This window comes from Symphalangus syndactylus, chromosome 14 (genome assembly GCF_028878055.3).
Source record: "Symphalangus syndactylus isolate Jambi chromosome 14, NHGRI_mSymSyn1-v2.1_pri, whole genome shotgun sequence".
Taxonomy (NCBI): Eukaryota; Metazoa; Chordata; class Mammalia; order Primates; family Hylobatidae; genus Symphalangus; species Symphalangus syndactylus.
The window spans coordinates 12,200,110-12,215,745 of NC_072436.2; the positions used below are offsets into that span (position 1 = coordinate 12,200,110).

At 51.2% G+C, this 15,636-nt stretch overlaps 1 protein-coding gene across 24 annotated transcripts in view; it reads left to right on the forward strand.

Moving 5' to 3' along the window:
• AFMID (arylformamidase) overlaps positions 1-14,942 on the forward strand; it is a 20,284-nt gene extending 5,342 nt beyond the window's left edge. For 3 of the 24 annotated variants that reach the window (XM_055240749.2, XM_055240750.2, XM_055240746.2), the window contains 9 exons: positions 9,432-9,539; positions 9,637-9,685; positions 11,572-11,657; positions 11,744-11,816; positions 12,008-12,105; positions 12,355-12,433; positions 12,518-12,668; positions 12,861-12,965; positions 13,828-14,942. In XM_055240749.2, the coding sequence (XP_055096724.1) occupies positions 9,432-9,539; positions 9,637-9,685; positions 11,572-11,657; positions 11,744-11,816; positions 12,008-12,105; positions 12,355-12,433; positions 12,518-12,668; positions 12,861-12,965; positions 13,828-13,854 (776 nt within the window). In that variant the 3' untranslated portion in view covers positions 13,855-14,942. Of the gene's footprint in view, positions 1-9,431; positions 9,544-9,636; positions 9,686-11,571; positions 11,658-11,743; positions 11,817-12,007; positions 12,106-12,354; positions 12,434-12,517; positions 12,669-12,860; positions 12,966-13,827 lie in introns of all 24 variants that reach the window. The other 21 variants (XM_055240747.2, XM_055240751.2, XM_063617259.1 and 18 more) reach the window with 18 other exon arrangements.
• Positions 14,943-15,636: the final 694 nt, after the last annotated feature.

The window sequence follows — 15,636 nt, forward strand, 5'->3', positions numbered from 1 at the left end:
TTTTGTATTTTTAGTAGAGACGGGGTTTCACCGTGTTAGCCAGGATGGTCTCGATCTACTGACCTCGTGATCTGCCCGCCTCGGCCTCCCAAAGTGCTGGGATTACAGGCGTGAGCCACCGTGCCCAGCCCTTTTTTTTTTGTTTTTGAGACAGAGTTTCGCTCTTGTTGCCCAGGCTGGAGTGCAATGGCGTGATCTCGACTCACCACTAACTCCGCCTCCTGGGTTCAAGTGCTTCTCCTGCCTCAGCCTCCTAAGTAGCTGGGATTACAGGCAGGCGCCACCACGCCCTACTAAGTGTTTTGTATTTTTTTTTTTTTTTTTTTTTTTTTTTCAGTAGAGGTGGGGTTTCTCCATGTTCGTCAGGCTGGTCTTGAACTCCTGACCTCAGGTGATTCGCCCTCCTGGGTCTCCCAAAGTGCTAGGATTACAGGTGTGAGCCACCATGCCCGGACTTTTTTTTTTTTTTTTTTTGAGGCGGAGTTTTGCTCTTGCTGCCCAGGCTGGAGTGCAAAGGTGCAATCTCGGCTCACCACAACCTCCACCTCCCAGGTTCAAGCGATTCTCCTGCCTCAGCCTCCCTGGTAGCTGGGATTACAGGCCTGTGCCACCAACCCTGGCTAATTTTGTATTTTTAGTAGAGACAGGGTTTCTCCATGTTGGTCAGGCTGGTCTCAAACTCCCGACCTCAGGTCGTCCACCTGCCTTGGAGCCACCATGCCTGGCCTTTCACCTTTTCATTCTTTAAAGAAATCTGGACTTGGAAACCTGTAAACTAGTGAAGTCTTAAGGTCCATTTCCATCTCTACCCTGTATCTGCAAAGTGCCGTACCACGATTTGAACACCTGGTAATGCATCTGTGCTGGGATGGGGAGCAGGCCCCGAGGAGGAAGTGTGGGTGAGGACGCAGCCAGCCGTGCTTGGCAAATTAACTCTGATGCAGCAGGCTCAACACAGCCTTTCAGAGGCAGATGCCTGGGCTCTTGGGCTTGGTGGTTTTCTAAACAGAGAGAACCCAGGAGGAGGAACAGACTTGTTAGAAGTATATTCCAGCAATTCCACCATCCTCCTGTCTCAATAGATTGGGGTGGAGCTGTTTCCTGGGCTCTTCATGTTCCTTGCTGTGCCCAGCTCTGTTCCAAATTCATCTCTATTTGCTCGATAAATACATGAGTGTGGTGAAACATACAAGAGCTGTAAGCAGCCGGGTGCGGTGGCTCACGCCTGTAATCCCAGCACTTTGCAGGGCTGAGGTGGGCAGATCACGAGGTCAGGAGATCGAGACCATCCTGGCTAACACGGTGAAACCCTGTCTCTACTAAAAATACAAAAAATTAGCCGGGCGTGGTGGCAGACGCCTGTAGTCCCAGCTACTTGGGAGGCTGAGGCAGGAGAATCGTGTGAACCCGGGAGGTGGAGCTTGCAGTGAGCCAAGATCGCACCACTGCACTCCAGCCTGGGCAACAGAGCGAGACTCCGTCTCAAAAAAAAAAAAAGAGCTGTAAGCAAACCTGTTTGCCTGTCTTAATTGTCTTGAGTGATAAAGAGCTGACCCTATTGAGAAAGGAAGTCAGATGTAAAAAGCACACACTATTGAACCTTCAAGTCATATGAATGAAAGAAAATTAAAAGGAAAAGATTAAAAAGAAAAAAAACAAAAGAAGCCAGGAACTGTCACACATGCCTGTAATTCCAGGACTGTGGGAGGTCAAAGCACGAGGATCCTTTGAGGCCAGGAGTTTGAAACCAGCCTGGACAACATAGCAAGAACCTGCCTCTACAAAAAATTTAAAGGCCAGGCGTGCTGGCTCACACCTGTAATCCTAGCACTTTGCAGGGCTGAGGTGGGCAGATCACGAGGTCAAGAGATTGAGACCATCCTGGCTAACACGGTGAAACCCTGTCTCTACTAAAAATACAAAAAATTAGCTGGGCGTGGTGCAGGCACCTGTAGTCCCATCTACTCTGGAGGCTGAGGCAGGAGAGTGGCTTGAACCCGGGAGGCGGAGTTGCAGTGAGCTGAGATCGCGACACTGCACTCCAGCCTGGGCCACAGAGCGAGACTCCATCTCAAAAAAAAAAAAATTTAAAAATCAGCAGGGTGTGGTAGTGTGCACCTGCAGTTCCACCTACTTGAGAGGCTGAAGTGGAAAGATGACTGCTGCCTGGGAGTTCAAGGCTGCATATTTCTTTACGTATTGGGGTTTTTTTTTTTTTCTTTGAGACAAGGCCTCGCTCTGTCACCCAGTTTGGAGTGCAGTGGCGTGATTTTGGCTCATTGCAACCTCTGCCTCCTGGATTCAAGCCATTCTTGCGTCTCACATTCTTGTGTCTCAGTCTCCCGAGTAGCTGGAATTACAGGTGTACACCACCACACCAGCTAATTTTGTATTTTTAGTAGAGGGGGGGGTTTCACCATGTTCGCCAGGTTGGTCTGGGACTCCTGGCCTCAGGTGATCTGCTCGCCTCCCTAAGTGCTGGGATTATAGGCATGAGCCACACTTTTCCTTCTTTGCACCAGGGAGAATTACGTTTTTTCTCATTTTTGATGTGTATTTGTCCTTACAATGCCAGCCTATTAAGTTGCAATGGGGGATGTTCGCTTTTAATGAGTAGACAGCCTCATCCCCATCAAGGCCTGGCCGCCCTCCCTCGTCTGGGCTCAGGGAGAACAAAGTCTAACCGCTGTGTGAGTATGGCCAGGGCGCAGGAGGCTGGCAGAGAGGGGGTTTAAGAACCATTTCCTGGCCGGGCACGGTGGCTCAAGCCTGTAATCCCAGCACTTTGGGAGGCCGAGGCGGGTGGATCACGAGGTCAGGAGATCGAGACCATCCTGGCTAACACGGTGAAACCCCGTCTCTACTAAAAAATACAAAAAAATTAGCCGGGCGTGCTGGCGGGCGCCTGTGGTCCCAGCTACTCGGGAGGCTGAGGCAGGAGAATGGCGTGAACCCAGGAGGTGGAGGTTGTGGTGAGCCGAGATCGCGCCACTGCACTCCAGCCTGGGGGACAGAGAAAGACTCTGTCTCAAAAAAAAAAAAAAAAAAAAAAGAACCATTTCCTTTACCACTGGCTTTTAAATTAGTTTTACTGTGACCTTCAGTAAAAATACTTTTTTTTTTTTTTTTTTTTAAGACAGAGTTTTGCTCTTGTTGCCCAGGCTGGAGTGCAATGGCGCGATCTCGGCTCACCACAACCTCCGCCTCCCAGGTTCAAGTGATTCTCCTCCCTCAGCCTCCTGAGTAGCTGAGATTACAGGCATGCACCACCACGCCTGGCTAATTTTTTATTTTTAGTAGAGACAGGGTTTCTCCATGTTGGTCAGGCTGGTCTCGAACTCCTGACCTCGGGTGATCCGCCTGCCTCAGCCTTCCAAAGTGCTGGGATTGAGCCACTGCACCTGGCCCAAAAAAATACATTTTACAGTCAGCAAAATGTTGTATTTATTTTTTATCCAGATACAAAAGTTCAAATTCTGTATGATTTCATTTAAATGAGGTCCCTAGAGAAGTCAAATTTATAATAAAGACAAGAAATGGAATGGTGGTTGCTAGGGGCAAGGGGAAGGAGGAATGGGGAGTGAGTGTTTAAAGGTGACAGTTTCTTTCTTTTTTTTTTTTTCTTTTGAGACAGGGAGAGTCTCACTCTGTTGCCCAGGCTGGAGGGCAGTGGTGCTATCTCATCTTACTGCAACCTCTATCTCCCGGGTTCAAGCGATTCTTGTGCCTCAGCTTCCCGAATAGCTGGGATTGCAGATGTGTACCACCATGCCCGGCTAATTTTTGTATTTTTAGTAGACACAGGGTTTCGCCATGTTGGCCAGGCTGGTCTCGAACTCCTGGCCTCGGGTGATCTGCCCGCCTCGACCTCCCAAAGTGCTGGGACTACAGGCACAGGCTGCCGCGTGCAGCCCTGCAGTCCTGTTTTTTTTTTTTTTTTTTTTTTTTTTTTTGGCGAAGTTTCACTCTAGTTACCCAGGCTCACTGCAACCTCTGCCTCCTGGGTTCAAGCAGTTCTCCTGCCTCGGCCTTCCAAGTAGCTGGGATTACAGGCATGCGCCACCACGTCCAGCTAATTTTGTATTTTTAGTAGAGATGGGGTTTCTCCATGTTGGTCAGACTGGTCTGGAACTACCGACCTCAGGTGATCTGCCCGCCTCAGCCTCCCAAAGTGCTGGGATTACAGGCAAGAGCCACCGCGCCCGGCCTTGCAGTCCTGTTTTTAAAACCATGCACAGCATTAGAAATTATTTCTTTTTTTTTTTTTTTTGAGATGGAGTCTTGCTCTGTTGCCCAGGCTGGAGTGCAGTGGCATGATCTCGGCTCACTGCAAGCTCCAGCCTCCCGAGTAGCTGGGACTACAGGCGCCCACCACCACGCCCGGCTAATTTTTTGTATTTTTAATAGAGACGGGTTTCACCATGTTAGCCAGGATGGTAGCATTAGAAATTATTTCTAACCCAGGCTGGGCTTGATGGCTCATCCCTGTAATCCCAGCACTTTGGGAGGCCAAGGCGGGGGGAATCACTTGAGGTCAAGAGTTCACGGCCAGCCTGGCCAGCATGGTGAAACCCCGTCTCTACTAAAAACACAAAAAGTAGCCAGGCATGGTGGCGTGCACCTATAATCCCAGCTACTTGAGAGGCTGAGACAAGAGAATTGCTTGAACTCAGGAGGCAGAGGTTGCAGTGAGCCAAGATTGCACCACTGCACTCTAGCCTGGGTGACAAAGTGAGACCTTGTCTCAGAAAAAAAAGAAAAGAAATGATTTCTACCCAGCCGGGCACAGAGGCTCACGCCTGTAATCCTAACACTTTGGGAGGCCAGGGTGGGCAGATCACTTGAGGTCAGGAGTTCGAGACCAGCCTGGCCAACATGACAAAACCGCTTCTCTACTGAAAATACAAAAATGAGCCAGGCGTAGTGGCACATGCCTGTAACCCCAGCCACCGGGGAGGCTGAAGTAGGAGAATAGCTTGAACCCGGGTGGGGGAGGTTGCAGTGAGTCGAGACCGCGCCATTGCACTCCAGCCTGGGCAACAAAGAATGAAACTCCATCTGAAAAAAAAAAAAAAAAAAAAAAAAAAAGAAAAACAAATGATTTCTAACCCGAAACAATTGAAAACAGGTACTCAAATAAGCACTTTTACGTGCGTGTTCATAGCACCCTTTCCATATAGCCTGAGTTGTAAATAATAGCAACGAAGCTTTTGCTTTAATGAGAAAGGAAGTTTGCCATAAGGTTTGTTGTGGGGTGTCTTGCTGAAGCCCTCTTGTGTTCTTGCCCTGGGATTCAGGGACTGGAGGGCCCTCTGGGGGGGGCATGAGTCACCTCATTCTCTGTCTCTGCACCCCAGCTGTCCTCTCCTAGAGAGAGGCAATTTATCTTTCTTGAGGTTAGTAGAGTTTTTTTAATATCTGAGGGAGGCATATGCATGATAAGGAACACCTACAGCTGCTTGGTTTTAATGGCCATTCCACTTAGAACATAAATTTCATGATGTTTTTCTTAATCGTAGCACAACATTAATCTAGTCCATTTATAGGTTTAAGAACTCCTGTGTTCATTAAATCACGACCTTCTGATGAAGCCACTCCGATGAGCCTGTGAGGTGCATTGTCTTCACACTGTGCTGGGGCAGGGTTGTTGGCAAACCCCCATGGATGGCAGCTGGCAGTGGCCTCACAGTAGCAAGTCTGCCTTTTGACCCAGAATTCTACCCCTGAGAGCGCGTCCTACAGATGCTTGCAAGTGGTGTGGTAATGGATGTACAAGGCTATTCACAGCAGGGGCGTTTGTGGTAGCATGGCCTGGGAGACAGCCCAGATGGCTTTCAGCAAAGGATTGATGGCAGGTCTGCAGCCCTGGGGCTTATCAGACACCAACCCTGCTGGCACCTTGATCTTGGACTTCCAGTTTGCAGAACTGTGAGAAAATAAAATTTCCATTAAGTTTCCCCAGTCTGTGGTATTTTGTTATAGCCGCCCAGGCTGACTCAGACAGGAGCCCAGGATGGATGTGAGCGTGTTATAACCAGCTCACGCTTGTGGCTGTAGGGAGTCCGGGTAGAAGCTGGAAGAGCCTAGAGGGGTGGCTGCTGCCTTCCAGGGAACAGATCAAAGGGTATCCAACCAGAGTGGTCTCAGTGCAGCTGGGGAGACTCTAGACCCAGGACAAGCAGTGGAGGGGCGTCCAAGGATTTCCTGATGATCAGATGTGGTTTGAGAAAGAGTGGGGGCCGGGTCTGGTGGCGCATGCCTGTAATCCCAGACTTTGGGAAACCAAAGCAGGAGGACAGCTTGAGCCCAGGAGTTTGAAACCAGCTAGGCAACATGCAAGACCTGGTCTCTACAAAAAAAATTAAAAATTAGCTGGGTGCGGTGGTGCTTGCCTGTGGTTCCATCTACTTGGGAGGCTAAGGTGGGAGGATCACTTGAGCCCTGGAGTTCGAGAACAGCCTGGGCAACATGGCGAAACCCTGTCTCTACAAAAAATAGAAAAATTAGCCAGCTGTGGCAGCACACGCCTGTAGTCTTAGCTACTCTGGTGGCTGAAGTGGGAAGCTTGTTTGAACCTAGGAGGTTAAGGCTGCAGCGAGTCGAGATTGCACCACTACACTCCAGCCCGTGTGACAGAGTGAAACCATGTCTCAAAAATAAAAAGTGAATTCAGGAGTTCGAGACCAGCCTGGCCAACACCATGAAACCCCATCTCTACTAAAAATACAAAAATTAGCCTGGGCCAGATGCACTGGCTCGTACCTATAATCCCAGCACTTTGGGAGGCCAAGGCGGGGATATCACTCAAGGTCAGGAGCTCGAGACCAACCTGGCCAACATGGTGAAACCCCATCTCTACTACAAATACAAAAAAAAAAATTGGTCATGCGTGGTGGCAGGTGCCTGTAATCCCAGCTACTTAGGAGGCTGCAGCAGGAGAATCACTTGAACCCAGGAAGCAGAGGTTGCAGTGTGCAGAGATCGCACCGTTGCACTCCAGCCTGGGTGACAAGAGCAAAGCTCTGTCTCAAAAAAAAAAAAAAAAAATTAGACGGGTGTGGTGGCGCACACCTGTAATCCCAGCTGCTTGGAAGGCAGAGACAGGAGAATCACTTGAACCCCAGAGGCAGAGGTTGCAGTGAGCCAAGATTGCGCCTGTGGACTCCAGCTTGGGCGACAGAGCGAGACTCGTGTCTCAAAAAAAAAAAAAAAAAAAAAACCACACAAGGCTTTTCAGCGAAATGCTCGCTCCTCTTCCCTTTCATCCACCCAGTTCCCCTGGCCCCCATCAAGGTGGCCACTGTTCTTCATATGGATATAGACTCCCCCTCCCTTTCATCCAAATGGCCCTGTAGCACACACAGTTCCACCCTGCCAGTTTCACTTAGTATTTCTTGGAGATGTTTCCTCATCTGTACATAGATAGCTTCTTGTCAGTACATAGGGAGCCCTTCAGGGGCAAGTGGTTGGTAACGTGGGTGCTGGCAAAACAGGTTTTGCAACCTCACTGGCATTCTGCAAAGGCAGCTTCCTGCCTGGATTGGCACATGGGCAACTTCCCTTTGATTTCCCTCAGCTTTAATCCATCCAGCTGAAGTGGAGACAGCCTGGTTTACGGTTCTGCATTCCGGCATAGACACAATTCGTACAAGCTCTCAGTCCTATGCTTTTTCTTCCTCTGCCGTGTTTACCCTTCTGGAGTTGCAGAATGAATCACTCACCCGAGAGAAGCACAGGTTTTTTTTTTTTTTTCTTTTCTCTTTTTTTTTTTTTGAGACAGAGTCTTGCTCTGTTGCCCAGGCTGGAGTGCAGTGGTGCAATCTCAGCTCACTGCAACATCTGCTTCCTGGTTCAAGCGATTCTCCTTCCTCAGCCTCCTGAGTAGCTGGGAGTACAGGCACACACCACCACGCCTGACTAATTTTTGTATTTTTAGTAGAGACGGGGTTTCACCATATTGGCCAGGGTGGTCTCGAATGCCTGACCTTGTGATCCACCCACCTCAGCCTCCCAAAGTGCTGGGATTACAGGTGTGAGCCACCGTGCCTGGCCAGGTTTTTTTTTTTCTAGGCCCACTGTGGCCACCAAGGTTGGGGACCGGGGGCCTCCAGGGACTCCCAAGTTGCAGGTTAATACATGGAGCCCTTTCTGAGATGCACGTTCTACAGGGAACTGGATTCCACCTCTTTTGGGGAGATCAACCCAGCACCCCAAGGATCCCTGATGGTGCCTGAGCACAGCTGTGAGAAGGGGTTGTCTGGATTCTTGGGGTGACAGAATGGGAGAGGTGGGGCATGGGCCTGCAGGCTGGCCCCCTTAGGTCTCTGCTGACTAGCTAGAATTCTGAAAATTATGTTATGTAAGACACTTAGCATCTGCAGTGCCAAATAAAGGTGACCCCCACCACAACATTAAAAAAGAAAAAAAAGACATGTCCAAATCCTAACCCTGGGAACCTGTGAAGGTATTTCCTTATTTGGTGTTTTTCCTTTTGTTTTGTTTGAGACAGAGTCTTGCTCTGTCGCCCAGGCTGGAGTGCAGTGGTGTGATCTCAGCTCACTGCAACCTCTGCCTCCGGGTTCGAGCGATTCTCCTGCCTCAGCCTCCCAAGTAGCTGGGATTACAGGCACGCGCCACCACGCCCAGATAATTTTTGTTTTTTTTTTTGGTTTTTTTTTGAGACGGAGTCTCGCTCTGTCCCCCAGGCTGGAGTGCAGTGGCGCGATCTCAGCTCACTGCAAGATCCGCCTCCCGGATTCACGCCATTCTCCTGCCTCAGCCTCCCGAGTAGCTGGGACTACAGGCGCCCGCCAACACGCCCGGCTAATTTTTTGTATTTTTAGTAGAGACGGGGTTTCACCGTGTTAGCCAGGAAGGTCTCGATCTCCTGACCTCGTGATCCGCCCGCCTCGGCCTCCCAAAGTGCCGGGATTATAGGCGTGAGCCACTGTGCCTGGCCTGGCAGTCCTCTTTCAGTGGGAGGTGCTCAGAGCTGAAGCTCAACACGCCAACTTAAGGGAGCTTTCAGCTGGAAGGTTTCTACCTGAGCTGAAATAGAAATTGCCGCCACCTGGCTGGGCACAGTGGCTCACACCTGTAATCCCAGCACTTTGGGAGGCCAAGGTGGGCGGATCACGAGGTCAGGAGTTCAAGACCAGCCTGGCCAACAACCCTGTCTCTACTAAAAAAAAAAAAAAACAAAAGAATTAGCTGGGCATAGTGGCGTGCACCTGTAGTCCCAGCTACTTGGGAGGCTGAGGCAGGAGAATCGCTTGAACCCGGGAGGTGGAGATTGCAGTGAGCCGAGATCGCGCCACTGCACTCCAGCTTAGGCAACAGAGTGAGACTTTGTCTAAAAAAAAAAAAAAAAAAAAAAGAAATTGCTGCTGCCTGAGCTTGTGCTGACAGCGACTTGTGCATTTCTGAGACAGCCACCGCAAGGGCCCGGGCCACCAGGAAGAGCCTGCTGCATGTCCCCTATGGAGATGGCGAAGGGGAGAAAGTGGACATTTACTTCCCCGACGAGTCAGCTGAAGGTTGTCGGTGAAGGGGCTGGGGGTCCCTGGGGCTTGGGGGTCCAGTGGCAGAGCTCAGCAGGGCGGGCCTCGCTCACTTGCCCTGTGCTTGGTTTTGCAGCCTTGCCTTTCTTCTTGTTCTTTCACGGAGGATACTGGCAGAGCGGAAGGTGAGTCAGGGGATGTGGACGGTGGACTGCAAGAGAGATTCCACTTTCCCTGGGGGACCCCTCCTCCAGGGCTGCCACAACCAAACTGCCACAAGCTGGGCGCTCCCTGCAGGGCTGTGTCTCAGCGCTGGAGAGCGGAAGTGTCAAGTCAAATGTGGGCAGCGTTCCTAGGGAGGATCCCTCCTACCTCCTCCAGCTTCTGGTGGCCTCAGGCAGCCCTTAGCTTGTGTCTGCATAGCTCCAGCCTCTGCCTCCATTCACATGTGATCCTGGTGTTCCTGGGTCTCAAATCTTCCTCTCTCTGTTTTTTTTTTTTTTTTTGAGAGAGAGTCTCACTCTAACCCAGACTGGAACGCAGTGGTGTGACCTCAGCTCACTGCAACTTCTGCCTCCTGGGCTCGAGCAATTCTTCTGCCTCAGCCTCCCAAGTAGCTAGGATTACAGGTGCGTGCCACCACGCCTAGCTAATTTTTGTATTTTTAGTAGAGACGGGGTTTCACCATGTTGGCTAGGCTGGTCTTGAACTCCTGACATCAAGTGATCCTCCCGCCTTGACCTCTCAAAGTTCTGGGATTACAGGTGTGAGCCACCACACCAGCCTCCTTTTTTCTTTCTTTCTTCTTTTTTTTTTTACAAGGTCATAGGCACAGGTTCTGGGGTTAGGATTTGGACATATCTTTTGGGGGGGACACAGTTCAACCCACTACACCCGGTGAGAAGCATGTTCAGCCTCCTCTTGAATCAAGGGAAAAGCCAGAATGACCAACCACTGTCCCAGTTTGCTTGGGACTGAGGAGGGAAAACCCCAGGACATGGGGTTTTCAGTACTTTAGGAAAAAAAAATGAGAGTCCCAGGTAAAATGGGACAGTTGGTCACTGTAAGCTAAGGAGTGGGTATTTAGGAATTTGGGATCTTGGCAGACACTGCTGTTCCTTAGGGTCTTCCTACAGAGTTGCCTTCAAGCATGTTCATGTTAATAGCTTACATTTAATGGCCAGGTACGGTGGCTCACACCTATAATCCCAAAACTTTGGAAGGGCAAGGCGGACGGATCACTTGAGGTCAAGAGTTTGAGACCAGCCTGGCCAACAGGGTGAAACCCTGTCTCTACTAAAAATACAAAAATTAGCTGGACGTGGTGGTGTGTGCCTGTAATCCCAGCTACTCGGGAGGCTAATGCAGGAGAATTGCTTGAACCCAGGAGGCGGAGGTTGCAGTGAGCTAAGATCGTGCCACTGCACTCCACCCTGGGCAAGACTCTGTCTCAAAAAAAAAAAAAAAAGCTTACATTTATTGCACACAAATGCTAGTCTTTAATTCTCAAAAACAGTTCCCTAAGAGAGGGAACTAATTGCCTCTATTTTACAGATGAAGAAACCAGGCTTAGAAGTTACATAAATTGCCAGGCACAGTGGCTCACAGCTATAATCCCATACATTGGGAGGCCGAGGCAGGAGGACCAAGTTAGAAACCAGCCTGGTCAACATAGCAAGACCCCCATCTCTACAAAAGAAAAAATAAATTTGCTGGGCATAGTGGTGACACCTGTACTCCCGCTTGGGAGGCTGAGGCAGGAGGATCGCTTGAGCCCAGGAGGTCGAGGCTGCAGTGAACCATGATCGCACCATTGTACTCCAGCCTGGGCGACAGAGCGAGGCCCCATCGCTTAGAAAAAGAAAAGTTACATGAAGTTTCCCCAAGGTCCCGCAGCTAGCATGTGATGTGTCAGGGAGAGAGCCTGTCCACTTCATTCTCTCACGTGGGGTCAGAAAGGGGTGATGCTGTGCGTGGACAGGACGTCTGGTAAGTGGTGTGTTCAGGACACAGGAAGCAGCGTAGTGGCCAAGCTGCCTCCAGCTGTCACATCTGTGTCTCCCTCTTGCAGTAAGGACGAGTCTGCCTTCATGGTCGACCCGCTGACGGCACAGGGAGTGGCCGTGGTAATAGTGGCTTACGACATCGCCCCCAAAGGTAATAGGGGTGGTTGCTGCAGGTCCGAGGGCCAGTGGGCTTTAGGAGGAAGCGCGTCCCTGACCCAGCTCATGCTCTCTGTGCAGGCACCCTGGACCAGATGGTAGACCAGGTGACCCGCAGCATTGCGTTTGTCCAGAAGCGGTATCCAAGCAACGAGTGGGTGTTGCCGATAGATTTTCTTCCTGTTGGACCCACTGGGTGGGAGGACAGTGCAATCAGTCCCTGGGACACAGCCAAGCTGCCCCTCTGGCCTGTGGAGCAGAAAGCAAATTGGGACTCTTCGAAGGGGGCCTGATGTTGTCGGGAAACTGCGTGCAAACCCAGCTCTCTGCTCTGACCCCTCCCAGGGGAATTTACCTGTGTGGACACTCAGCCGGGGCCCACCTGGCCGCCATGATGCTCCTGGCCAACTGGACCAAGCATGGGGTCACGCCCAACCTCAAAGGTTTCCATGGGGGCTACAGCCTGGCTGGGCAACCTTCATCTCCCCATGAGCCTTGGGGTTTGGGCCAACTGCTTGAAATCCTCCCGGCCGTGAGTGGCTTGACCGCAGGGCTTCGAGTCCTCTGAGCAAGGCCTTCTCTGCTTCCTCTGTGCCCCCTCCCCTGGTCCTGCCCCTCTGGCGGTGGGAGTGGGCTGGCCCTGCCTTGCTCTGCCTGGAGCCTGGCCCTGTGACAATTCTGTACCTTCACAGGCTTTTTCCTGGTGAGTGGGGTCTTTGACCTGGAGCCCATCGTGTATACGTCACAGAACGTCGCTCTCCAGCTGACCTTGTGAGTTACTTGCCCACCACCTCCCCTGGCTCACCAGCAGCCCGGCTCCTCTCTGTCCTGATCACTGTCCACTCCCCACCCCAGGGAGGACGCTCAGAGGAACAGCCCCCAGCTGAAGGTGGCCCAGGCGCAGCCGGTGGACCCCACCTGCCGTGTGCTGGTGGTCGTGGGCCAGTTCGACTCCCCCGAGTTCCACCGACAGTCCTGGGAGTTTTACCAGGTACTCCCAGCACAGGTTTGTGGCCAGAGGTCGAGGGCCATGTGAGGTCATTATTTTCCTCTTTTTTTTACCCAAGTGGGCAAGACCATCCGTCATTTATTTAACACGTACTGGGTGAACCCTGACCTGTGCCAGGCATGGCCCCATATCCTGCCCCGCCTCCCTTCCCACTGCTCAGGCCCCTCTTCCCATGTCTCCCCTGCCCAGACCCTGTGTCAAGGAGAGTGGAAAGCCTCGTTTGAAGAGCTCCACGATGTGGACCACTTTGAAATCATTGAGAATCTGACCCAGAAGGACAACGTGCTCACCCAGGTGGGGCCTCATCCCTGGCAGCCCTTTCATGGTAGACAGCACAGGTCCTGTCGCAGCCCCTTAGATGCGCAAACCAGGGGTTCGAGACCAGCCTGGCCAACATGGAGAAACTCCATCTCTACTAAAAATACAAAAAAAATTAGCCAGATGTGATGGTATGTGCCCGTAATCCCAGCTACTCAGGAGGCTGAGGCATGAGAATTACTTGAACCCAGGAGGCAGAGATTGCAGTGAGCCGAGATTACACCACTGCACTCCAGCCTGAGCGACAGATTAAGACTCCGTCTCAAAAAAAAAAAAAAAAAGACTTGAGAACCTAGGAAAGAAAGAACCTAAGAAAGACCATCTTGTTTCTTTCTTTTTTTTTTTCTTTAGAGACAGGGTCTCCTCTCTTGCACCCAGGCTGGAGTACAATGGCAAAATCTTAGCTCTCTGCTGCCTCCTGGGCTCAAGTGGTTATCCTGCCTCAGCCTCTTGAGTAGCTGGGACTGCAAAGGCATGCCACTGTGCCCTGCTAATTATTCAGTGTTTTTGTAGAGATGGGGTCTCTCTATGTTCCCCAGGCTGGTCGTCTTCATCTTCCTTCTTCTTCTTCCTCCTTCCTCCTTCGTTTTCTTTCTTCTCCTCCTCCCCCTCCCCCTCCCCCTCCTCCTTCTTCTTCTTCCTTCATCTCAGCATATTATACCTCTAACCAGACTGTCTTCAACTCCTGAGTTCAAGTGATCTTCCCACCTCACCCTCCCAAAGGGTTGGGGTTGCAGGCGTGAGCCACTGCATCCAGCCCTGTCTCATTTCCTTAATCAAATTCCTGCAAAGAGCTGCTCTGATTCTGGGGCTTTTGTGTCTTCTCTTCCTGCTCCAGATTATCTTGAAAACAATCTTCCAGTAGTTCTGACGATACCTGGAGCCTGGTCCACGTGCATCCCACCTTGGGAAGCCTCTCCAAAGAGCTTTCGGAGCTGAAGCTGACAGCTTCAGTTTCCCCCAGCACCCAGGAGAGCCTTGCTGTGTCTGCCTGCCTGGCAAGAGTCCATTCTCACTGCTGGGACACTCATGAAAATCTCCAGGTCCTCCCTCTTCCCAGCCTGGTTGGAGCTCCAGGGCTGGGGAACGTCCACAAGTCAATGCTCGGAGATGCCCGGAGCCGCCTCTTAGCCTCATCTGGCCCCTCCACCTGCTGACAGAGCGTGACAAAGATGACGCTCAAAAGTAATGCCATTACTTTTAGAGGTAATGGCATTACTTCTTTTTTTTTTTTTTTTTGAGATGGAGTCTCTCTCTGTTGCCCAGGCTGGAGTGCGGTGGCGTGATCTTGGCTCAGTGCAACCTCCACCTCCCGGGTTCAAGCAATTCTCCTGCCTCAGCCTCCCGAGCAGCTGGGACTACAGGCGCCCACCACCACGCCCAGCTAATTTTTGTATTTTTAATAGAAACGGGGTTTCACCATATTGGCCAGGCTGGTCTCAAACTCCTAACCTTGTGATCCACCCACCTTGGCCTCCCAAAGTGCTGAGATTCCAGGCATGAACCACCGTGCCCAGCCAGAATGGCATTACATTTAAATGGTTCATAAAGAAGCACAAAATAATATTATTTCATAACATGTAAAAATTATATAAAATGTGGCCGGGCGCGGTGGCTCAAGCCTGTAATCCCAGCACTTTGGGAGGCCAAGGCGGGCGGATCACGAAGTCAGGAGATCGAGACCATCCTGGCTAACACGGTGAAACCCCGTCTCTACTAAAAATACAAAAAAATTAGCTGGGCGTGTTGGCGGGCACCTGTAGTCCCAGCTACTCGGGAGGCTGAGGCAGGAGAATGGTGTGAACCCGGGAGGCGGAGCTTGCAGTGAGCTGAGATCACTCCACTGCACTCCAGCCTGGGGGACACAGCAAGACTCCGTCTCAAAAAAAAAAAAAAAAAATTATATAAAACGTAAATTTCCATGTTGATAAATAAAGTTGTATTGGAACACGGCCCTGCTCGTTTGTTTACATATTGTCTAGAGCAGCTTTCAAGCTGCAGGGCGGAGCTGAGTGGTGGTGACAGTGACCTCCTGGCCCGTAGTGCCGGAAGCATTTCCTTTCTGGCCATTTTCAGGAAAAGTTTGCGGACCCCCTGGTAAGGGCTTCCCCAAGCCAGCTACTGCTTGCCTTCTGCTTCAGTCTCCTGTCTGCTCTGTCCTCCGTCTCCCTGACATTTGGGTCTGTCCCTGAATGCCCCGGAGTCTCAGCGTTGGGGCCAACACCTTGACCTTGACAGGACAATGCTACCCACATGCAGGACAAGCTTCCTCTGCACCCCGAGAGTGGTGTGCATGTCCCAAGAAGCCAGCTATATCCATCCACCACCCACCCCACCACACCGCCTCTTTCTCTCACACTGAATAGCATTCAAGAATTTCCACTGTGGGCTGGGCATGGTGGCTCATGCCTGTAATCCCAGCACTTTGGGATGCCGAGGTGGGTGAATCACCTGAGGTCAGGAGTTCAAGACCAGCCTGGCCAACATGGCAAAACCCCGTCTCTACTAAAAATACAAAAATTAGCCAGGCGTGGTAGCTGGCGCCTGTAATCCTAGATACTTGGGAGGCTCAGGTAGGAGAATCTCTTGAACCCAGCGGGTGGAGGTTGCAGTGAGCCGAGATTGTGCCCCTGCACTCCAGCCTGAG